This window comes from Heptranchias perlo, chromosome 44 (assembly GCF_035084215.1).
Source record: "Heptranchias perlo isolate sHepPer1 chromosome 44, sHepPer1.hap1, whole genome shotgun sequence".
In the NCBI taxonomy this organism is placed as follows: domain Eukaryota; kingdom Metazoa; phylum Chordata; class Chondrichthyes; order Hexanchiformes; family Hexanchidae; genus Heptranchias; species Heptranchias perlo.
In genome coordinates, this window is record NC_090368.1 from 6290038 (window position 1) to 6314228 (window position 24191).

The 24191-nt window shown below is 52.5% G+C and overlaps 1 protein-coding gene across 2 annotated transcripts; it reads left to right on the forward strand.

Annotated features, from left to right (window-relative positions):
* The first annotated feature begins 1715 nt into the window (after positions 1-1715).
* Positions 1716-21425, forward strand: flad1 (flavin adenine dinucleotide synthetase 1). Of its 2 annotated transcripts, none has more exons than XM_067976056.1 (9): positions 1716-1750; positions 2912-3163; positions 3745-4504; positions 5707-5854; positions 7323-7421; positions 9409-9598; positions 10525-10598; positions 11681-11812; positions 21238-21425. In XM_067976056.1, exons 2-9 carry the CDS (start codon positions 3005-3007, stop codon positions 21284-21286), a joined length of 1611 nt encoding a protein of 536 aa, XP_067832157.1. In that variant the 5' UTR covers positions 1716-1750; positions 2912-3004; the 3' UTR covers positions 21287-21425. The 2 variants fall into 2 exon arrangements, with proteins under 2 accessions (XP_067832157.1, XP_067832158.1); XM_067976057.1 differs by lacking the exon at positions 1716-1750 and adding an exon at positions 1776-1963.
* The last annotated feature ends 2766 nt before the right edge of the window (positions 21426-24191 follow it).

A 24191-nucleotide genomic window follows, 5' to 3' on the forward strand; every position in this document is an offset into this window, starting at 1 on the left:
ATCATAATATCGTTAGAAGGAGGCCATTCGCCCATCGAGCCCGTGCCAGCTCTGTGTAAGAGCAATCCAGTTAGTCCCATTCCCCTGCTCTTTCCCTGTAGCCCTGCAAATTTTTTCCCTTCAAGTATTTATCCAATTCCTTTTTGAAAGCCATGATTGAATCTGCTTCCACCGCCCTTTCAAGGCTGCGCATTCCAGATCATAACTGCTGTGTAAAAAAAGATTTTCCTCATGTCGCCTTTGGTTCTTGTGCCAATTATCTTAAATCTGTGTCCTCTGGTTCTCGACCCTTCCGCCAATGAGAACAGTTTCTCTTTATTTACTTTATCTAAACCCTTCATGATTTTGAACACCTCTATTAAATCTCCCCTTAACCTTCTCTGCTCTAAGGAGAACAACCCCAGCTTCTCCAGTCTCTCCACATAACTGAAGTCCCTCATCCCTGGAATCATTCTAGTAAATCTCTTCTGCACTCTCTCTAAGGCCTTCACATCTTCCTAAAGTGCGGTGCCCAGAACTGGACACAATACTCCAGTTGTGGCCGAACCAGTGTTTTATAAAGGTTCATCATAACATCCCTGCTTTTGACTGAGGCCCAAAAACCACTTACCTCCTGCACTGCCCCTCACTCTAACCTGCTGCCCCGTCCCCTAAGTCCTGCCTCTCCCCGGCGCCCATTGGCTGGCCGTCCAGTCAATCTGCTATTTATAAAACCCAGGATCCCGTATGCTTTTTAAACCGCTTTCTCAACTTGTCCTGCTACTTCAAAGATTTGTGCACATATACCCCCAGATCTCTCTGTTCCTGCACCCCCTATAGAATTGTACCATTTAGTTTATCTTGCCTCTCCTTATTCTTCCTGCCAAAAGTTCCCAGAAGTGTCAATATGTGTAGGGGGGGGGGGGTTCCTGGGACTGTGTGGATATATATATATATATATCTTTATATGGGGATCCATAGAAGTGAGTGTTTGCTGGGATGCTACATTTGGCCTCAGCACCCCCCGACCCGGGCCAGGTTCCCTGCTCCAGAACCCTCTCCAGGAACCAACTACCCCCTCTCTGTTACCCCGCACAGGTGTGGAAGTCGCTGAGGATAGGCTCGTCAGTGACGCCCACCCATGTCAAATATCCCTGGAGTGTTTGAATATTTGCAGCAGGTCTCTGGAGTTGTTGATATTGGTTTCTAGGAGGGGCAGGAGTTCCAGGAGCCCGTGCATATTTACAGATGATTCCTGACTATCAATATCTAGCAGGGTCCCTGGCACACCAAGCTTTGAAAAGTCACTGCTGTGCATTGTGTCAAACTGCAACACTGGCACCTAATTTTACATTGAGAAAAATGAGCCATGAATCTTTGCCAAACAAAATAAAAAGCATAGGAAAATAAGTGCCCCGTTGAAATATTTGGTGTAGGTATAAACTGTCAGAAAACATCGTCGTTTCTGACAAATGCAAATTTTACATTCAAGATATGAAATAAATTCAATGAGTTCAGACATGGAGAAGGAAACCACAACTCCGGAACTAAAAGTCCAGCCGCCGGCGTTCCACACGGACGAGCTTCAGCGCGACGCCCAGAAAAGTTGAATGAACGACGTAACCTAACTTGCCGCGATGACGTTAGGCGCGGAGAACCAATCGCTAGAGGGGCGGGAGCAGATTGACTGGACGGTCAGCCAATGGGCGCCGGGGAGAGGCGGGACTTAGGGGACGGGGCAGCAGGTTAGAGTGAGGGTTCAGTGCAGGAGGTAAGTGGATTTTGGGCCTCAGTCAATTTAAACCATTAAAACAGCAAGTTTATCATCAAACTCCACCCGACGCCTTTTAAACACTTGCCCTTTCCACAAAGCTTAAAATAAACTATTAATAATCCCCCTTTTTAATTTGAAATCCCCAATTATTTAGCATTTGCTGGAAGTTTTGTTGCATTATTGCTCTGGATTAAGTTGATATCACTTAAGGTGAGTTATTAAGTTATAACTTAAGGTGAGTTATTTAGTTATAACTGATCCATAAAGTACTGAGCCATAAATGGCCCAGGTTCAATCCCCAGCCTGTGTTGGGTTGGCTCATCTCTGCTGGGATGCTACATTTGGCCTCAGCACCACCGCCCCCCCGACCCGGGCCAGGGTCCCTGCTCCAGAAACCTCTCCAGTGACCAACTACCCCCCCCCCCAACCCTCTCTGTTACCCCGCACAGGTGTGGAAGTGGCTGAGATTAGGCTCGTCAGTGACGCCCGCCCGTGTCGAATATCCCGCAGACGCTCAGTGGCTGGGCTGAGCCCCGAGGAGAGCGGCCGGTGCGGGAAAGGTCTTCAGCCGGGGAGTAAACGGCAGGGGGAGGGGGAACAGTAAGTGCTAACCCTGCTTTGCTCGGTTGGTAGCACCCTCGTCTCTCGAGTCAGAAGGCCGTGGGTTCGAGCCCCACTCCAGAGACTTGAGCCCATAATCCGGGCGGACAGTACCGAGGGAGTGCCGCACTGTCGGAGGTGCCGTCTTTCGGACGAGACGTTAAACTGAGTCCGCCTGTCCAGGTGGACGTAAAAGATCCCAGGGCTAATATTGGAAGAAGAGCAGGGGAGATCTCCCTGGTGTCCAGGCCAATCTTTATCCCTCAATCAATATCAATAAAAAAACAGATGAATGGTCATTCAGCTCATTTGCTGTTACTGTGTACAAATGGGCTGCAGTGACTGCAGTTCAAATGGTAATTGGTTGACCGTGCAGTGTTTTGCGTCGTGATGAGGTGGTATTGAAACGCAAGTTCGTTCTGACTGTGTGAGGGTATCGTTTCAAAGTGCCGATTTACAGCCTGAAAAGTGCTGGTCATTTTTTCCGACCTCCCTGCAGAATAAAAAAAACAACTAAAGCAATTGTTACCCCTTGTTTCTTTTTTTTTTACCCCGAAGCCCGCCAGCTGCCGACACTTCAGAGGGATGTTTGCAAACGGCTGAATTTATCCCGACAAATTCACGCTGTCCCGCGAACTCACACCGCACTCGATGCATCGATGTCCCAGGATCTTGGGGAGCGTCTTACGTGTGAGGAGACTGCAGTGCCAACTGCTCACCATGGACGGTGTGAATACCAATGCCTGTGAGGAGCGGGCGAATCTCGCCGTCACAGCGGGCATCATCGTCATTGGCGACGAGATCCTGAAGGTAAAAGGCGCCTCTTTCCCCCCCCCCCCCACTGCGGTCTGACCCTAGAGCAGAACGTGATTTAAACAGTTGCAAACAGCGCACACCCATCAATTAATATGATCTCTCACCTGGCTCCCCGGAGCATCGTTCTCTGTAGGTGGTACGAATGGAGCTGCCTCTTGGCTCGGTGAGTTGTAATCAGAAGGTCGTGGGTTCGAGCCCCGCTCCAGAGACTTGAGCCCCCGTAATCCTGGCCGACGCTCCCCGGTGCAGTACTGAGGGAGCGCTGCACTGTCGGAGGTGCTGTCTTTCGGGACGCCCTTCCCCGTCAGGTAAAAGAGCAGGGACGTTCTGATGTGCCGGCCGTTTATCTCCGTGCTGTCTGTGGAATCATGCTGTGCGCAAAATGGCTGCCGGGCTTGCCTACTGAAGTGACTATGCATCAAAAGTACTTCATTGGCTGTGGGACGTTGAGAGGCGCCATATAAATGCGAGGTTGTGCTTTCACCCCGGGTTTAACGGCCGAGGATTCCCTTCTGTCGCGAAGATGATGCTGACTTTAAATACAATCTTTTCTTTCTAAAAATTTCTCCTCCAAGGGCCACACTCAGGACACCAACTCCCACTTCATGTGCAGGAAGCTGCGCTCGCTGGGGGTGAAGGTGGAGAAGGTGTCGGTGATCCCGGACGACCCGGGCTCCATTGCGGAGGAAGTGGCGGCTTTCTCCATTCGCTACCAGTACGTGCTGACCTCGGGGGGGATTGGGCCCACCCACGACGACGTCACCTTCGAGGGAGTGGCCCGGGCCTTTGGGGAGCGCACCTTCTGCCACCCCGAGATGGTGAAGCTGGTGACCAAGTTCTTCGGGAAGACCGACGCCGACTGTCCGGAGATGAAGCTCGCCCGCGTCCCGCAGTCCTCCCGGCTCAACTACGGGCTGGACAAGCTGACGGGCGACTGCTTCAAGTACCCCCTGATCAGCGTGGGGAACGTCTACGTGTTCCCGGGCATCCCCTCGCTGCTGGAGAGGGCCCTGAACGGCCTGGAGCACCTCTTCCGCAACGACCGGCTCCACTATTCGACCAGGGAAGTCTTCGTCAACGCCGAGGAGACGGAGATCACCCCGGCCCTGGACGAGGCCCACCGGCTGTTCGGCCGCAGGGTGAGCCTGGGCTCCTACCCGGACTGGACCAGCAACTACTACCGGGTCAAGCTGACCCTCGACTCGGACTGCGAGGGCTGGCTGGAGGAGGCGCAGCGCTTCCTGGCCGAGCAGCTGCCCGCCGGCGCGGTCGTCCCTTTCGAGAAGGATCCCGTTGCCATCTCGGCGCACGACGTGTATAAGCTGGCTCAATCAGGTAGGGTCCCCACCACTTTCACCCTCCGCGTTTAACACGCTTATAACATGTTAACCGCACCCACCGTTTTGGGCAGTTCACTAAGCTTCCCCCTCCTCGTTATCATATTTGTAATTAAGTCCCTCCGAGGATCATTCCAGCTTAGCACTCTCATTGTTCCGTTCTGAACTGGAATCCCACCTGTGGCAGGCGTCAGCCCTGTCTCAGTGGGTCTCTCTCTCTCTCTCTCTCGCCTCTGAGTCAGAAGGTCGTGGGTTCGAGCCCCCGCTCCAGAGACTTGAGCCTCATAATCCAGTCCGACACTCCCAGTGCCAGTACTGAGGGAGTGCCGCACTGTCGGAGGTGCCGTCTTTCGGATGAGACGTTAAACCGAGGGCCCCGTCTGCCCCTCTCAGGTGGATGCAAAAGATCCCACGGGCCACTATTGGAAGAAGAGCAGGGGGGAGTTCTCCCCGGTGTCCTGGGGCCGATATTTATCCCTCAACCAACATCACTAAAAAAAACAGATGATCTGGGTCATTATCGCATTGCTGTTTGTGGGATCTTGCTGTGCGCAAATTGGCTGCTGCGTTTCCTACATAACAACAGTGACTACACTTCAAAAGTGCTTCATTGGCTGTAAAGCTCTTTGGGACGTCCTGAGGTCAAGAAAGGCGCTATAGAAATGCAAGTTCTTTCTGAATGAGCGGTTAATTTGTTTCTCTCTGGTTGTTGGTTGAGGGAAGAACGTTGGCAAAGTGTCACTGGGGGAAAAACCCTTCAGTGCAGCGCTCTCACTGTCCTGGACTGAATGTCCTGGAGTGGGGCTCGAACTCCTGACCGTCTGTCTGCCTGTCCCACCGGGCCATAGCCGACACTTTAAAAAAGAGTTGACTGTTGCTGGGGTCCATCTCTTATGGGCACCAGTCAAGCGGCCACTCTTCCTCAGTGAGTGCTGGTTGGCTATTCGACTGCACGGGCATCACAGCTGAGCCCAACGTTGTCCTCGTCTGACTTCCGAACATGCAATTTGCAGCAGGAATTGCTGGATAGTGATCAGAAGCAGGATATTCTCCCTTCTCCCCCCACGCCCACTCCCGCCTCCCTGGTCCATAAGCACCGAACTACGATGCCTCTAGCACCACCCCAGCTGCGATCGTGTTAACTCGGTAATTTTTCTGTTCAAAATGAATGCAGCAGCGACAGATTTGTGTTCCCTGCAGAATCGCGGCTTGGCCAGAAGGTGGCAGCAGCGCTGAGGACAGTGGAGGAAGCTTTGGCCAAATACAGCTTGTCCGAGATCTGTGTGGGATTCAATGGGGGCAAGGACTGCACAGCCCTGGTCCACCTCTTCCATGGAGCTGTGAGCAGGTGCGTGATGTGTGGGCGAGGGTGGCACAGGCTGTTGGGACAACTCGACCCGAAGCATCTCCGCTAGACACATCGGAGGCTGGTTAGATACAGAGTAAAGCTCCCTCTACACTGACCCGTCAAACACTCCCAGGGCAGGTACAGCACGGGTTAGATACAGAGTAAAGCTCCCTCTACACTGTCCCATCAAACACTCCCAGGGCAGGTACAGGGTTAGATACAGAGTAAAGCTCCCTCTACACTGTCCCATCAAACACTCCCGGGGCAGGTACAGGGTTAGATACAGAGTAAAGCTCCCTCTACACTGTCCCCATCAAACACTCCCAGGGCAGGTACAGGGTTAGATACAGAGTAAAGCTCCCTCTACACTGTCCCATCAAACACTCCCAGGGCAGGTACAGGGTTAGATACAGAGTAAAGCTCCCTCTACACTGACCCGTCAAACACTCCCAGGGCAGGTACAGGGTTAGATACAGAGTAAAGCTCCCTCTACACTGTCCCCATCAAACACTCCCAGGGCAGGTACAGGGTTAGATACAGAGTAAAGCTCCCTCTACACTGTCCCATCAAACACTCCCAGGGCAGGTACAGGGTTAGATACAGAGTAAAGCTCCCTCTACACTGTCCCATCAAACACTCCCGGGGCAGGTACAGGGTTAGATACAGAGTAAAGCTCCCTCTTCACTGTCCCCATCAAACACTCCCAGGGCAGGTACAGGGTTAGATACAGAGTAAAGCTCCCTCTACACTGTCCCATCAAACACTCCCAGGGCAGGTACAGGGTTAGATACAGAGTAAAGCTCCCTCTACACTGTCCCATCAAACACTCCCAGGGCAGGTACAGGGTTAGATACAGAGTAAAGCTCCCTCTACACTGTCCCATCAAACACTCCCAGGGCAGGTACAGCACTGGTTAGATACAGAGTAAAGCTCCCTCTACACTGACCCATCAAACACTCCCAGGGCAGGTACAGGGTTAGATACAGAGTAAAGCTCCCTCTACACTGTCCCATCAAACACTCCCAGGGCAGATACAGCACGGTTGACGAAGCAGTGGTGGATTAAAGGCTAATGTCCTCTTGAAACTGCTAAACTCATTTCACATGGGACTCTTACAGCAGTTTTTAGCCGTGCAGAGCAGGCACAGTGAGAAGTCCGTGCCTGCTCAGCTGAGTATAATAATCTCCGTCGGGCCTGCCGATCGACCCCTTGACCCCGGGTCGAAAATATGAATGTCCGGACAGCAGGTGAGGGCAGATGTGGGTTCATCAGTGATGCCCCCGATAGTTGAATAGCCTGCCCTCACCTGCTGTCTGGGCTCACACATGAAGAATGGCTACTTGGGGTGAGGTGCCTCACTGAGCAAAGCGGTTGATCCCACAGAAACTGTTCCCGACCGAGGACGACGCCTTAAGGAAGGGAGGGATCACTGGAAATGATTTATTCAACGGTCTTATGTTCTGTGCAGGATATACCCAGAACGTAGGAATCACCTGCAGGCTCTGTATGTCCGAATTGTTTCGCCCTTCCCTGAAATGGAGCAGTTCATTCAGGACACCTGTAAGAGGTAAGGCAGACAGCTCCTATTAAAACCAAACATGATTTATTGGAATTAGATTCCAGCCTGTAACTCACTCCCGGGTATCTGTTATTCTATATATAAACCCCCCGAACCCCTCGATTAGATTCCAGTCTGTAACTCACTCCCGGGTATCTGTTATTCTATATATAAACCCCCCGAACCCCTGGATGAGATTCCAGTCTGTAACTCACTCCCGGGTATCTGTTATTCTATATATAAACCCCCCGAACCCCTCGATTAGATTCCAGTCTGTAACTCACTCCCGGGTATCTGTTATTCTATATATAAACCCCCCGAACCCCTCGATTAGATTCCAGTCTGTAACTCACTCCCGGGTATCTGTTATTCTATATATAAACCCCCCGAACCCCTGGATGAGATTCCAGTCTGTAACTCCCTCCCGGGTATCTGTTATTCTATATATAAACCCCCCGAACCCCTGGATGAGATTCCAGTCTGTAACTCCCTCCCGGGTATCTGTTATTCTATATATAAACCCCCCGAACCCCTCGATTAGATTCCAGCCTGTAACTCACTCCCGGGTATCTGTTATTCTATATATAAACCCCCCCGAACCCCTCGATTAGATTCCAGCCTGTAACTCACTCCCGGGTATCTCTTATTCTATATATAAACCCCCCGAACCCCTCGATTAGATTCCAGCCTGTAACTCACTCCCGGGTATCTCTTATTCTATATATAAACCCCCCGAACCCCTCGATTAGATTCCAGCCTGTAACTCACTCCCGGGTATCTGTTATTCTATATATAAACCCCCCCGAACCCCTCGAATAGATTCCAGCCTGTAACTCACTCCCGGGTATCTCTTATTCTATATATAAACCCCCCCGAACCCCTCGATTAGATTCCAGCCTGTAACTCACTCCCGGGTATCTCTTATTCTATATATAAACCCCCCCGAACCCCTCGATTAGATTCCAGCCTGTAACTCACTCCCAGGTATCTCTTATTCTATATATAAACCCCCCCGAACCCCTCGATTAGATTCCAGCCTGTAACTCACTCCCGGGTATCTCTTATTCTATATATAAACCCCCCCGAACCCCTCGATTAGATTCCAGCCTGTAACTCACTCCCGGGTATCTCTTATTCTATATATAAACCCCCCCGAACCCCTCGATTAGATTCCAGCCTGTAACTCACTCCCGGGTATCTGTTATTCTATATATAAACCCCCCCGAACCCCTCGATTAGATTCCAGCCTGTAACTCACTCCCGGGTATCTCTTATTCTATATATAAACCACCCCAAACCCCTCGATTAGATTCCAGCCTGTAACTCACTCCCGGATATCTCTTATTCTATATCATTTGTCACCCTCTATCATGTAACTCTGGAACACCGAGCAACGGCTTCTAAAGTCTTAGGATCTGAATTAGAAAAACAGGTTTAGCTGGAAGCTTTCATCAGAATTGTTCCCTCTTTCAGATTCTCTGTGTTTCAACAACAAAAACTTGCATTTATATATCCCCTTTAACACAGTAAAACGTCCCAAGGTGCTTCACAGGAGCGTAAATCAGACAAAATCTGACACCGAGCCACATAAGGAGATATTAGGACAGGTGACCAAAAGCTTGGTCAAAGAGGTAGGTTTTAAGGAGCGTCTTAAAGGAGGAGAGAGAGGCGGAGAGGTTTAGGGAGGGAATTCCAGAGCTTAGGGCCCAGGCGGCTGAAGGCACGGCCGCCAATGGTGGAGCGATGGAAATCAGGGGATGTGCGAGAGGCCAGAATTGGAGGAGCGCAGAGATCTCGGAGGGTTGTAGGAGGTTACAGAGATAGGGAGGGGGGGCAGCGAGACCATGGAGGGATGAGAATTTTAAAATCGAGGTGTCGTTTCCTGTTTTTGTTGCGGAGTTCCGGCATTGAATTCGTTCCCCTTTTTCCTTCGCGTTGTCAATCTGCGGGTCACCCCACTGGAGAGGCACTAACACTGTCTGACCTTCCTCACCAGGTACCATCTCCAGCTATACACTGTGTGTGGCAACATCAAGGAGGCATTGACTGACCTGAAGACCCAGCACCCTCACATCAAGGCCATTCTGATGGGCACCAGGCGGACTGACCCCTACTCCCGGATGCTGAACCCCATGTGTTTGACCGACCCTGGCTGGCCAGAGTACATGAGGGTCAATCCGCTGCTGGTCTGTATCAGGTGGTGCTGACCCCCCTCCCTCCGCTCTCCCCCGCACACGGCAGTGGAAGTCACTGGTTAAAGGTGTCAGTGTGGCTCAGTGGGCTGCACAGAACAGAAAGGTCCCAGGTTCAGTCCCTGCTCTGTTCCTTTCAGGATGTGGGCCGAGCACTGGAAAGACCATATTTATTGGCCCATCCCTAGTTGCCCTTGTTTTATAGAATCGTACAACACAGGAGGCGGCCATTCGGCCCATCGTGCCTGTGCCGGCTCTGTTGAAAGAGCTCTCCAATTAGTCCCACTCCCCCCCTGCTCTTTTCCCCCCATAGCCCTGCAAACTTTTCCCCTTCAAGCATTTACCTGATTCCCTATTTATCAATTTACGCGGCTGAGTTGCTGTAAGAGTCGATCGTGTAGTGTTGGGGCTGGAGTCACGTGTCGGCCCAGACTGGGTGAGGGGCTGGTCGGTTCCCTCCCCCGAGAGCCATCAGTGAACCAGTTGTGTTTTGCCCGGCAGTTTTCCATACCTGGTGCCAGCCCACAAATCACCCGATTTTACAAAATTCACTTTCGCAACTTGCCCTGGTGGGATTTGAACTCACAACCTCTGCGTGGGCTGGTCCAGGGTGACCGTCGCACCCGTGTTGCCTCAGCCAGCGGGGGTGGGAGGGAGGCGGCAGATGTGCTGCGGCTGCCCCCCTGGGTGAAAGACGCACAGTCAGCTGACAGTCGCAGTCTGGGGCAACTCCTGTCGGAAAATGATGCCCTCCGTGGCGGAATAGGCCCGCCAGCACTCAAACACGATTGGGTGATTTGTTTTGCCAGCTGAGCCAATGGCGGAGGTGGCGGGGGGGTAGTTACTGCTGGGGCGATGTCAGCAGGAGAAATCGCCTTCCTGATTTCCTTTTAACGAGTGTTTTGCTGTATTTATTGTAGGATTGGAGTTACCATGATATCTGGGAGTTTCTGCGCACCCTGTACGTCCCGTATTGTATTCTCTACGACAAAGGGTAGGTGACACTTGTCGTCCTGTACTAAGATAACCCCAATTCCTCCCCTTTCCTTGACTCCATGCCCCCACCCCCGGACGTGGGCCATCTGTTCAGGTGGGTAAATTCCCCATTTTGTTTGTACTGTATCAAAACTATCATCAACATGGTTTCTGACCCTTCCCGTGGAACTGTCTCCCTGAGGCCTCCCACCTTGGCCCCCCCCCAGCTTCAAAAACCGTACCACCCTGAGGTGCTTCTGCACAACGAAACGCTCTCTCTCCTCTGAGTCGGAAGGTCGTGGGTTCGAGCCCCACTCCAGAGACTTGAGCCCCGTAATCTAGGCCGACGCTCCCGCTGTCAGTACATCAGTAACCTGCGTTTATATAGCGCCTTTCACGTCGTAAAACGTCCCAAGGGGCTTCACAGGAGCGATTATCAGACAAAACTTGACAGCGAGCCACACGAGGAGATATTAGGACAGGTGAGAGAGGTTTTAAGGAGCGTCTTAAAGGAGGAGAGAGAGGTGTAAGGAGAGAATTCCAGAGCTTAGGGCCTGGACGGGTTTTTAACAATCCGACAGCTTCATGGTCACTTTTACTAATACCAGTTTTTTATTTCCAGATTTTTTTTTTAAAAAAGTGAATTCAAAGTCTCAACCTGCCCTGGTGGGGTTTGAATTCTCGTTCTCTGGGATATTAGTCCCAGGCCTCTGGATTACTGGCCCGGCGGCATAACCACTACTCCACCGCCCCCGATCGCTGCCCGGTGACTTGCCGCTGGAAAGTCTGCGGAAAGGGCCGGGCTCCGCCGCGATGCCTCCCTCGGCCGAATATCTCGACGTCCGGGTTCGTGCGCGGCAACTTCGGCGAGGTAGCTGTCCGCGCGCGCGCGCGCGCGTGCGCGGAGCTCGCACCCGCGGCGGGAGTCAGCACCTTCGGGAGAGAAAGGCGCCGACTCGATGGACCGAGTGGCCTCCTGTGTGACCTTTCTACGACCCCCCGTGGAAGTCGGGGTGCAGAATTGGATCTCGTGCTTTTTTTTTAAAAAAAAACTAATCTGTGATTTGCTTTTTTTTTTTCTCTTTTCTCCCCACCCACCAGATACACGTCCCTGGGGAGCATGGATAACACCTCCAAAAATCCCAACCTGTGTTACCTCAACCAGCTGGGAATGGAGCGCTATAAGCCTGCTTATCTGCTGGAGAAGGAGGAGGATGAGCGGAGCTCCAGGAAGTAATTAACACAGTTCTTGGGTTCCCGCCCCGTGCGGTCGGACTAAACGCTCTCTCCCAGCCTGCCGTGCCGTAAAGCGGGGACCGACGTCGATGAGGGGGGGGGGAGGGAGGTTTGGAAAAAGACCAGCCCCGACCCCCCCCCCCCAACGGTTTTTTTTTGCACTCTGATAATACCCGCCCGATAGTAAATGTAGGAACACAGGAGCAGGCCCCGTCGAGCCTGCTCCCGCCATTCAGTCAGATCGCGGCTGATCTGAACCCCAACCCCATTTACCCCGCCTTTGCTCCGTACCCCTCACCCATCTATCGATCTCTTGAAAGTGCCAATCGAACCCCCCGCATCCACTGCCTTTTTGGGGGGGGGAGAGAGTTCCAGATTTCCACTCCCCCTTTTGTGTGAAGAAGTGACATCACCCCCCGAACGGCCTGGCTCTAATTTTAAGGTTCTGCCCCCCCCCCCCTTGTTCTGGACTCCCCCCACCAGAGGGAATAGCATCTCTCTATCTCCCCCGATCAAATCCTTTTAAAATTTTAAGCATCTTGATCAGATCACCCCTCAATCTTCTAAACTCGATGGAAATACAGCCCTAGTTTATGCAACAGATGCACGTACTGGTCACTGGGTGGGAACTGAAGGCAACTACCACTGGACTGTAAAGCACTGGGCTGCCAGAGTTGGGTTAAAACCCAAGATTCTCTCTCTCTCTCTCTCTCTCTCTCCTCCTCCTCTCCCCCTCTCCTCTCTCTATCTTTAACAACTTTTCTCCACGGAGGTGTGACCTTCGCTTCCCTCTCTGAAAAGCGCGCTGGGCTACGGGATGCCAGGTGACCCTCCCGCCGGCGGCCGGGCGCCGGTCGGACATTCGACCACGGAGGGCATCGCAGTCCTGCCCTCACCGCGTGGCGACGCTGTATTTTCTTTTCAGCGATGACTAAGGGACAGCGAGCAGGATAACGCCACCCCCAACTTCACCCTCGCCCACCGAGGCCGGTTGTATTAACGCTTGCCGAAAGGGGGCACAGACCCGGATTGGGCTCGGGAGCCGGAGTTGTGGGAGGGGGGGGGCGTGGTCAGCCCGCTTCAAAAGGAAGCTGCTGCGTCTCGAGTGCTTTACTTCCGTCCGATGGAGACATCTCGCTCAGGTTCGGTGGGAAGTCCCTGAGCGTTGGATGTGTCTGCAAGTGTAAAGCGAGTAGCGCTCCCTCCGATGGCTCGGTGGGCTACTGCGCCAGCCAGCGCCGCGCGCAGAGCGGGGAGATATTCCCAGGTTCGATTCCCGCCAGGCCTGTGCAGACTGAGCTGAGGGCAGCCAGACAGAGCCACCACGAATGGCCCCTTTGCACCCCTGGGTGACTCCTGCGGGGATTGGGGTGAAGACAGGGTTAGACGCGGCTGCGATGCCCTCCACAGTTGAACAGCCTGCCGACGCGCATGCGGGCAACCTGCACCTGTGAAGCTGTCACGTCTGTGGGGAGCGCGGTGAGATGAAAATTGGGAAAGAGAAGAGAGACCTTTTAGGTGCCTTTCAAACTGTTTTCGATGAATCCACTTTCTGTGTGTTCCTGTCTGTGTATGATAAAGTGTATTGCCTGTCTGAAGCTGTGTTGGCCTGTCACTGTTACGAAACAGATATTTTTCAGTCGAAACATGAATCGCTCACTGTTCAGAAGAAATAAGTATCATGATATGTGGGTGAAAAAGTTTGCAGGGCTACGGGGATGGAGCAGGGGAGTGGGACTAATTGGGTAGCTCGACCAAAGAGCTGGCACAGGCTCAATGGGCTGAATGGCCTCCTTCGGTGCTGTATCCTGCGATGATGCTGTGAATTATTTGAGATGGGGAACTGCACGGTGCAATCAGTCGTCACTGGCCTCTACCCTCTGGACCATTCTGAGAGTAGGAGACTCTCCCCTGTGTAAATGTAAGTCTCCCCGTGAAACAAGTTTGGTAAAGTCTCCATCCAGTTTCTAGTGAGTGGGTATTGGGTTAATGGCGCAAACGTGCCCCTAAACTGGCAGTAAATTGGCAGTCGTGCTCAGAGACACCTCCAGGCGGCCGGTGCTGGATTCAGAGAATTGTCACTTTGGTTCAGTAGGGGCTTTGGTTTCATCTTGGCGTTGAGGCAAATTGTGTGGACAGTAAGTGTAGAGGGAGCTTTACTCTGTATCTAACCCTGTACCTGCCCTGGGAGTGTTTGACGGGACAGTGTAGAGGGAGCTTTACTCTGTATCTAACCCTGTACCTGCCCTGGGAGTGTTTGATGGGACAGTGTAGAGGGAGCTTTACTCTGTATCTAACCCTGTACCTGCCCTGGGAGTGTTTGACGGGACAGTGTAGAGGGAGCTTTACTCTGTATCTAACCCTGTACCTGCCCTGGGAGTGTTTGATGGGACAGTGTAGAGGGAGCTTTACTCTGTATCTAACCCTGTACCTGCCCTGGGAGTGTTTGATGGGACAGTGTAAGGGGAGCTTTACTCTGTATCTAACCTTATAGTTACGGCCTCCTTTGCCGTTGGTAGTTTGGTCCTTATGTTTATTGTTATGTGTCATACGTGTGTGTGTGTGGAAGAAATGATCTGGACGTCTATACGACAATGAGTATATTAATATAATATTTAACAGTAAATGCTGCATGCAGTATGAATTTGCTGTAATTTTTTAACTATCTCTATACTGCGTGTATAAATACCGTTAATATTCCTGGTGTTTTGTTTCTTGCCCCGAGCCGAGAATGAGTGGATTGTCCGAGGGTTCTTGTGTTGTTCTTTATGTCTGATCCCAGGTTCGGTCGGCGTTGGTGTTGTCGAGGTCAGCCGTGGCTCAGAGGGTAGCAGTGTCGCTTCTGAGTCAGAAGGTCGTGGGTTCGAATCCCACTTAAGCACAAGATCCAGGCCCGACGCTCCCAGTGCCAGTACTGAGGGAGTGTTGCACCCTCAGAGGTGCCGCTTTTCGGAGGGGACGTTAAACCGTGGCCACGTCTGCCCCTCTCGGGTGGGTGTAAAAGATCCCACGGCCGCTATTGGCAGAAGAGCGGGGGGGGGGGGAGTTCTCCCCGGTGTCCTGGGGCCAACATCACTAAAAAAAAAACACGATTATCTGGTCATTATCACAGTGCTGTTTGTGGGATCTTGCTGTGCGCAAATTGGCTGCCGCATTTCCTACATCACAACCTGAGCCTGGCAGTGAGCTCCTCTGCTTGGGTAAAGGCACAGCCCAGTGCGGCGTCGAGCCAAGCAGGACAGACGACCCTTGTGTGCAATGTGTAACCCAGCAACGCCATCCAACCCACTCGGAGGCTTGTCGTCCGTCAGGTCATCTCTCACCTCTGACCTCGATCGATCGATCGAGCGGTGTCCCCCTACCCTGCCGATCGCCACCCGGTGGAAAGCGGGCCTGTGAGAACGGCAGGCTTGTCCGCGACGCCCCGCCCAGTCGAATAGCCCGATGACCCCCGGCATGGAAAACGGCAGGTGGTGGGGGCGGGGTGGAGTGGGGAGTTATGGCGGGCGGTGTCACTGCAATCAGGATAAGACGGCAGAGAACTGGTGGGGGTGGGAGAAACTGGTCTGAATTTAGATTCAAAGTCACAGCCACAAAGGGTGGTCGACAGCTCCCCAGACGGCTTATCGACAGCGTCTGGTTTAAAAAGCTCCCCATTATTTCCCCGTCGCTGGACGCGGCTGAATGGAACGTGATTTAATGCGTGTGCTGTGCAGCGTGTGACTTCCTCCTTTGTCTCCGCTGAGCCGCTCTGCAAAAGGCTCATTGTGAAAAGAATTCAACCCACAGCTTCCCCCCGCCCCCCCAGTGCGTCCCGGAGTCTCGCTCGAAAGTTCCCTATCCGAGAGTGCTCTGGTCGGCAAAAATACCAGACTGGCACTGAACCGCAAAACAACGACGTCAGCTAATGGGAGTGAGGGGGATACTCCGCACTTTAAAGGGGGAGGCATTAGAGTGTGTTAACAGCCCTGGGTAGACCCTCGGTCCAACCCCTGGTCTAGACTGTTATTTCATCTCATCAGGAGGGGGGGGGGGGTTTTTTACAATTTGTCGGGTGCTGGGGAAAGGAGGGGGGGGGAGATCAGCCAGGCTTCCTGCACCTGGGTGCCAACTGTGGACTCGTAGGAACAGGAGGAGGCCATTCAGCCCCTCGCGCCTGCTCCGCCGTTCGATCAGATCGGGGGCTTGGCTCCCTCGAGACCCTCACCTTAACAAAAAATCTGCCGATCTCAGTCCTGAACGTTTTAATTGACTCCCTCCACCGCCTCAGGAGGACCGGGCGGGTCATTTCAAACTGACCCGCCCGAGAGGAAAATGACGGGATCGGATTGGCTGCCCGATTTTACTTTCCATAAACTTCGACGGTTAAAATTAGCCCCGAGATTTCAGTCACTGCTCACATGAGACTGGGCATTTAATTCATACACATTATACAGTTGCATTTATACATCCCCTTATCACAATCTCAGGATGTGCCACAGTCTGTCGTAATGTAGGAAACATGGCTGCCAATTTTCGCACAGCAAGATCCCACAAACAGCCAATGTGATAACAACCAGATCATCTGTTTTTTTAGTGATGTTGACTGAGGGGTCAATATTCCCCAGACCTCCACCTGCTGTTTTCCAAATAGTGGCCGTGGGATCTTTTACGTCCACCTGAGAGGGGGCAGACGGGGCCCTCGGTTTAACGTCTCATCCGAAAGACGGCACCTCCGACAGTGCGGCACTCCCTCAGCGCTGGCACTGGGAGTGTCGGCCTGGATTATGGGGCTCAAGTCTTTGGAGTGGGGGCTCGAACCCACGACCTTCTTGACTCAGGCAAGGGGGGAGAGAGAGAGTGCGACCCACTGAGACATGGCCAACGGTGCCTTAAACTCGATTAACAAACGACAGACGAGGGGCAAATTCAGACGGGAGCAGAGATTCCTCGAAGCCGACTGGTGAGCGGGAAAAATCCTGAAAAGGCTGAGTTTCTCTCGAGCGTCAGTGGGTGTGGGTCTGCGCTGAGTTGGCTGTTCTCAGCCAGGGGGGATGGTTTGTGGAGACGCTACAGCCAGGTTTGCTGCTCCTGTCTGTCCTCTAATGTGGGGGTGAGGGCAGGATCGGGATCGCCCCCACACGGTGGAATAGGCTGGCCGATGAAGATCGATCACCTGGCCCCGGTGCTGCAGGGCTGTCGTTGCCCGGCGAGAGTCAGGAGCGGAGAGAGGGGACGCTTTTTTAAAAAAGAACGAGTCGCAGCTGGGAATAGAGACAGGCCACTAAGTGGTTAAGTCGAACTCTAGGAGATTAAAGCAGTTCAGTGGACACAGAAATCTAGAGGCAGTGTCAGTCGTTCAGGGACTGGCCAATGTTAAGGAAAGGAGGCGGGTTTTATTCCCAGAGTCACATGGACATCGTAGCCCATCACCGATGCCCACTCACTCATCGCACGGGCATCATGGCTTTCGGAGTAGCTGGCAGTCACCTCCTGGGGCATAACAGTGCCCACACCTTGCTGCAGTCCATCAGGGAGTGTCTCTACATTCTGCTCTGCTGCTGGTGCATTAAGGAAATCATAGACTGACGCGTCCCGCTCGAGCCTGAGTGTCGCAGGCGGCGTTTGCTGTGTCGATGTTGTTGCAGCAGCTTCTTTAAACATTTCTGCTGTCGTCCTCCCTCTCCCTCTCCCTCTCCCACCCCCCCCCCCCCACCTCCGTGGCTGAAGAATGCAGCGGACGCAGCAGGTGAGGTAGTGTGAATTAATCAGTTACTGATCTCCGCTTCTGCCCTCCTCTCCCCCCCCCCCCGTACGGGCGCTGGCTCTCGCCGGGGGCACGGGTCCATCGGCCGCTGCCCGTCCTCTCTCCCAGTCGAGGACTTTGCTTCTGTGAGCCTGGAAGGCGTCGGGTGGACCTTCAGTCGCTGGGGCATCAGAGCCAAGCGTGATACACACGCGTGTGCAAACACGCCCACACTCGCGCGCACACATGCTTTCCAGAGGCCTCGGAGAGGGTGCAGGGGAGATTTACCAGAATGGGACCAGGGATGGGGGACTTCAGTTACGTGGAGAGACTGGAGAAGCTGGGATTGTTCTCCTTAGAGCAGAGAAGGTTAAGGGGAGATTTAATCGAGGGGTTCAAAATCATGAGGGGGTTTTGATAGAGTAAATAAGGAGAAACTGTTTCCAGTGGCAGGAGGGTCGGGAACCAGAGGACACAGATTTAAGATAATCGGCAAAAGAGCCAGAGGGGGTGAGATGAGAATTTTTTTTACGCAGCGAGTTGTTCTGATCTGGAATGCAGGCAGCGGAAGCAGATTCAATAGTAACTTTCAAAAGGGAATTGGATAAATACTTGAAAAGGAAAAATTTGCAGGGGCTATGGGGGAAAGAGCAGGGGGGAAGTGGGACTAATTGGACAGCTCTTTCAAAGAGCTGGCACAGGCACGATGGGCCGAATGGCCTCCTGTGCTGTACGATTCTATGATTTCAGCAGGGTTAGTGATCAGGAGTTGGTTCTTTTCCCCTCCCCCCCCCCCCCCCGGGGCATAAGCGATGCTGAAGCCAGTTATCTGTACCCTCACCTCCACCCTAGCTGGGGTCAGTTAACTCACTACCAGGGGGTTGATGCTGGCAGCGTCTGGTCCCTATGGCTCAGTACCCACACCCACCTCCTCTCCTCCATCGAAGCAAGCAATTCTCAGCCGTCACGTAACAGCACTGTGAAGCTCCTGTGGTCGAATAGCCCTATGGAAGAACTGTCTGGCTGATGGACAAACCATTTGAGACTGAAAGGGCATATTGTGACTTTACGAAGGGGAGGACCTAGCTGTGTAAGGAGTATTGCGACAATAGCGGAGGAACACAATGCCTTCAGGCGACGCTCTGCTGTCTGCTGTTTAAAATTTGCATCCTCGTGTTCAACTCCCTCCATGGCCCTCGCCCCCCCCCCCCTCCCTCTCTGTAACCTCCTCCAGCCCCTACAACCCTCCGAGATCTCTGCGCTCCTCCGATTCTGGCCTCTTGCGCATCCCCCGATTCCCATCGCTCCACCATTGGCGGCCGTGCCTTCAGCCGCCTGGGCCCTAAGCTCTGGAATTCCCTCCCTTAACCTCTCCGCCTCTCTCTCCTCCTTTAAGACGCTCCTTAAAACCTCCCTCTTTGACCGAGCTTTTGGTCACCTGTCCTAATATCTCCTTATGTGGCTCGGTGTCAAACTTTTGTCTGATTTACGCTCCTGTGAAGCACCTTGGGGATGTTTTACTACATTAAAGGCGCTATATAAATGCAAGTTATTATTGTTTAACCCAGTTTTATTTTAATTAATCTCCACCAAAACAAGGAGATCTCATCCCAGTGCGTCAATGGACCTGCAGTTACCTCACCAACAGTCTTGCCTAGGTTCATGATTTTTTGTTGAGTGAGAAATCTCAGAGGGCAAACAGCCAGGACACCACTGCCGAATTTTGGAAAGAGTAGGAGAGAACAGGAACAAAATCAGAAAGTAGCGATGAGGTGACGCCAACTTTGGGTTTTCGAAGCTGTCGGGGGAAAGGGAGGGGAGGAGCCCCACGGTGTTAGGAACATAGGAACAGGAGTAGGCCATTCAGCCCCTCGTGCCCGCTCCGCCATTTGATAAGATCATGGCTGATCTGTGATCTAACTCCATATACCTGCCTTTGGCTCATATCCCTGAATACCTTTGGTTGCCAAAAAGCTATCTATCTCAGATTTAAATTTAGCAATTGAGCTAGTATCAATTGCCGTTTGCGGAAGAGAGTTCCAAACTTCTACCACCCTTTGTGTGTAGAAATGTTTTCTAATCTCGCTCCTGAAAGGTCTGGCTCTAATTTTTAGACTGTGCCCCCTACTCCTAGAATCCCCAACCAGCGGAAATAGTTTCTCTCTATCCACCCTATCCGTTCCCCTTAATATCTTATAAACTTCGATCAGATCACCCCTTAACCTTCGAAACTCTAGAGAGTCCAAGCCCAATTTGTGTGATCTCTCCTCGTAACTTAACCCTTAAGGAGAAGAGTGTTGGGAGAGAGTTAGAGTAGGAGACGGTGCGATGAGTCTTGAGTTCAGCACAGTGAGGCTGCAGGGAGGGGGAAGAGTGTGTAGGGTAAACGTATTAAAGTTATTTTGCTAAATGCGCAATGATGAAAGTTTGGTTAATGCCGAGGGAGACAATGCTGCCATCTGTTGGTTACCAGCAGTGCTGCAATGCATGTGGCAGAGTTGCTGGAAAGGGGACCTGTGCAGTCTGATGACTGAAACACCCCTTACTCTTGGGGCTGGGACAGAAGAGAGTATTTTGCCAGGTTAGCATTTAAAACGCCAATGGAGAGCTCTCCATCCTTTCCAGCTGCTGCGGCTCGCGTGGGTAACATGCTCGCCTCCTGAGTCAGAAGGTCGTGGGTTCGAGCCCCACACTCCAGAGACTCGAGCCCCGTAATCCAGGCCCGACACTCCCCCGGCGCCAGCACCGAGGGAGCGCCGCACTGTCGGAGGGTGCCGTCTTTCGGATGAGACGTTAAACCGAGGACCCGGCCCACCCTCTCCGGTGGAGGTGAAAGATCCCACGGACCGCGATTGCGAAGAAGCGTAGAAAAAGACTGAAGCTGCAGCCAAACTGACAGGACATCTACGCTAATAAAAAGCAGACAATGCTGGAAACGCTCAGCGGGTCAGGCAGCATCTGTGGAGAGAGAGAGAAACAAGACAGGTCGACGATCTTTTGTCATCAGCACTTGTGGGTTATGGGATGAGAGAGCTCCCTCTCAGTAATTGGGTTCTCTCTTCCCAAACCCTGATCAGGAAAGAGTCCGTTTTATTTTTGTGCCAATGGAGGCTGAGATTATCCATACTGCTCAGCACCGCGTGAAACCACTCTATAACCGACAAGTGATCCAGGGCACTTTCACTCTTGCTAAGGAGCATGGGAAGGCACTGCCTCCATTAGTACGCAACCCTTTCTCAGTCTAACCATGCAGCGGGAGCGCTGGGGCTCGCGCGATACCGTTCTGCCTCACGAGCCGAGTAACCTGGCAGAACAGTGGGATTGTTAGGATGGTGAGTCACAAATGTGCTCGCTGCCCTCAGGCACTGCCGCCGCGGCGGGCTTCTTGTGATGCATATTAACGCACATGCGGAACATACAAAACACACGGACACGCGAAAAATACAAACACATGAAACATGCAAAAACATATGAAAATGACAGGCAGGTCCATCAAGCCTGCCCCGCACTCCTGATGCCTGGAGCATCGTGACGAGACACTTCCTTCTCGACGATGCGATCTCCGCCCCAGCTTAAAACCGGTCCAGCTCCCTCTTGCAGGCAGACAGTCAGCCCCCACCACACCACTGCTCCCTGATCGTAGGAAAGCATTTGACTCAAGAGTTTTACAGTTCCTTTTCCTCTCTTTATCCTCCAGCTGGCTGAACTCAATGGAGGCTCCCCTGCCACCCGAGCCTCCCCACTGAACTCCTCGACCGCAAGCTCACCAGAGTAGGCCAGGAGCAGCGACACAGTCATCAGGAGGAGGACATGGAGAAACGGGGGACCAAAGGATGCATTAATTTTTCCATTTGAAAAAATAAACACTGGGACAATTAAATCTTTTTTTTTTTGTGTGTGTGTAAGTTCTTACTGATAAAGATGGAAAGTACCAATTCAAACAAGATGACAAACAGAAGGGGACGCAGCTCCATCAAGGCACAATACGGAATGGCAGCCACCTCACAAAACACCACTCGACTCGGTCTGAAGTCGCAGCCGCTCAGCAGGGAAGGAAAGAACTTGCATTTCTATCGCGCCTTTCACGACCCCAAAGCGCTTTACAGCCAATGAAGTACTTTTTGAAGTGTAGTCACTGTTGTAATGTAGGAAATGCGGCAGCCAATTTGCGCACAGCAAGATCCCACAGACAGCAATGTGATAAATGACCAGATCATCTGTTTTTTTTTTAGTGATATTGGTTAAGGGATAAATGTTGGCCCCAGGACACCGGGGAGAACTCCTCCTCTTGTGGGGTGTGGGATCTCTTATGTCCACCTGATGCGGCAGACAGGGCCCTCAGTTTAACATCTCATCCGAAAGACGGCACCTCCGACAGTGCAGCACTCCCACAGAGTGTCAGCCTGGATTATGGGCTCAAGTGTCCAGAGTGAGAGCTCGGACCCACGGCCTCTCTGGCTACGAGGGGAGAGAGCTGCCCACTGAGCCACGGCTGACACCTAAAGAATCATTTTGTTCTCCTGACATGAGGCTTTGAACGCTGGAGGGGGTGGGGCTGTGGGGCGGGGGGCACTGCGAGAATTCAGGAAGGGGGATCAGTGGGCTACATGGGACCTTCCAACCATTCATTTTAATGGACCCCTGGGCACTCTAACCTTAACCCCCAAAATCACAACACACCCTCTCCGGGCGAAATTCCTTGTCAGGACAGAATGATACATCGCAGAAGGAGGCCATTCAGCCCATCGGGATTAGTTTGGGATTGATACAGGGCTATGGGGAGAGAGTGGGGCAGTGGGATTAGTTTGGGATTGATACAGGACTATGGGGAGAGAGTGGGGCAGTGGGATTAGTTTGGGATTGATACAGGGCGATGGGGAGAGAGCGGGGCAGTGGGATTAGTTTGAGATTGATACAGGGCTATGGGGAGAGAGCAGGGCAGTGGGATTAGTTTGAGATTGATACAGGACTATGGGGAGAGAGCGGGGCAGTGGGATTAGTTTGAGATTGATACAGGACTATGGGGAGAGAGTGGGGCAGTGGGATTAGTTTGGGATTGATACAGGGCTATGGGGAGAGAGCGGGGCAGTGGGATTAGTTTGGGATTGATACAGGGCTATGGGGAGAGAGTGGGGCAGTGGGATTAGTTTGGGATTGATACAGGGCTATGGGGAGAGAGTGGGGCAGTGGGATTAGTTTGGGATTGATACAGGGCTATGGGGAGAGAGCGGGGCAGTGGGATTAGTTTGGGATTGATACAGGGCTATGGGGAGAGAGCGGGGCAGTGGGATTAGTTTGAGATTGATACAGGGCTATGGGGAGAGAGCGGGGCAGTGGGATTAGTTTGAGATTGATACAGGACTATGGGGAGAGAGCGGGGCAGTGGGATTAGTTTGGGATTGATACAGGGCTATGGGGAGAGAGTGGGGCAGTGGGATTAGTTTGGGATTGATACAGGACTATGGGGAGAGAGTGGGGCAGTGGGATTAGTTTGGGGATTGATACAGGGCTATGGGGAGAGAGTGGGGCAGTGGGATTAGTTTGGGATTGATACAGGGCTATGGGGAGAGAGTGGGGCAGTGGGATTAGTTTGGGGATTGATACAGGGCTATGGGGAGAGAGTGGGGCAGTGGGATTAGTTTGGGATTGATACAGGACTATGGGGAGAGAGTGGGGCAGTGGGAGTAGTTTGGGGATTGATACAGGGCTATGGGGAGAGAGTGGGGCAGTGGGAGTAGTTTGGGATTGATACAGGACTATGGGGAGAGAGTGGGGCAGTGGGATTAGTTTGGGGATTGATACAGGGCTATGGGGAGAGAGTGGGGCAGTGGGATTAATTTGGGATTGATACAGGGCTATGGGGAGAGAGTGGGGCAGTGGGATTAGTTTGGGATTGCTCTAGCAAAGAGCCAGGATAGACACGATGGGCCGAGTGGCCTCTCTCTGTGCTGTAAATCCTATGGTTGTATGGATTTACGAAAAGTGGGACTTGGAGAAGGCAGCAGAGAGCTGCTTCAGCCTTTGGAACAGCAAGAAGTCAGCACCTTCGGGGGAGGGACAAACGAGACACCATTTCACAATCACAAGATCAAAACATAAAATATGAGGCGGGGGGGGGGGGGGGGTGCCATTCAGCCCATCTTTACTCATCCATCCACCACACAAGCTCCAGCTCCCCCGTCCACCGGATGGTGCTGTAACACAACGGCCTCTGTGAAAAGTCACCAATATCTCAGAGCAAAAGCAGAGAAGTAAATTACTTCCTTTAAAAGAAGATTGCATTTATATAGCACCTTTTACGACATCCCAAAGCCCTTTACAGCCAATGAAATACTTCTTTGAAGTGTGCTCACTGTTGTAATGTAGGAAACGCAGCAGCCAGTTTGTGCACAATGACCAAATCATCTCTTCTGGTGATGTTGGATGCATCATCGAAAGGTTACAGCACAGATGGAGGCCATTCGGCCCATCGTGTTGTGCTCTATGCAAGAGCAATCCATCTAGTCCCACTCCCCCGCCCTATCCCCTTAGCCCTGCAAATTTTTTTCCTTTCAAGTACTTATCCAGTTCCCTTTTGAAGGCCATGATTGAATCTGCCTCCACCACCCCCTCGGGATAGATACTGGCCCGGACACGGGGGAGAACTCCCCT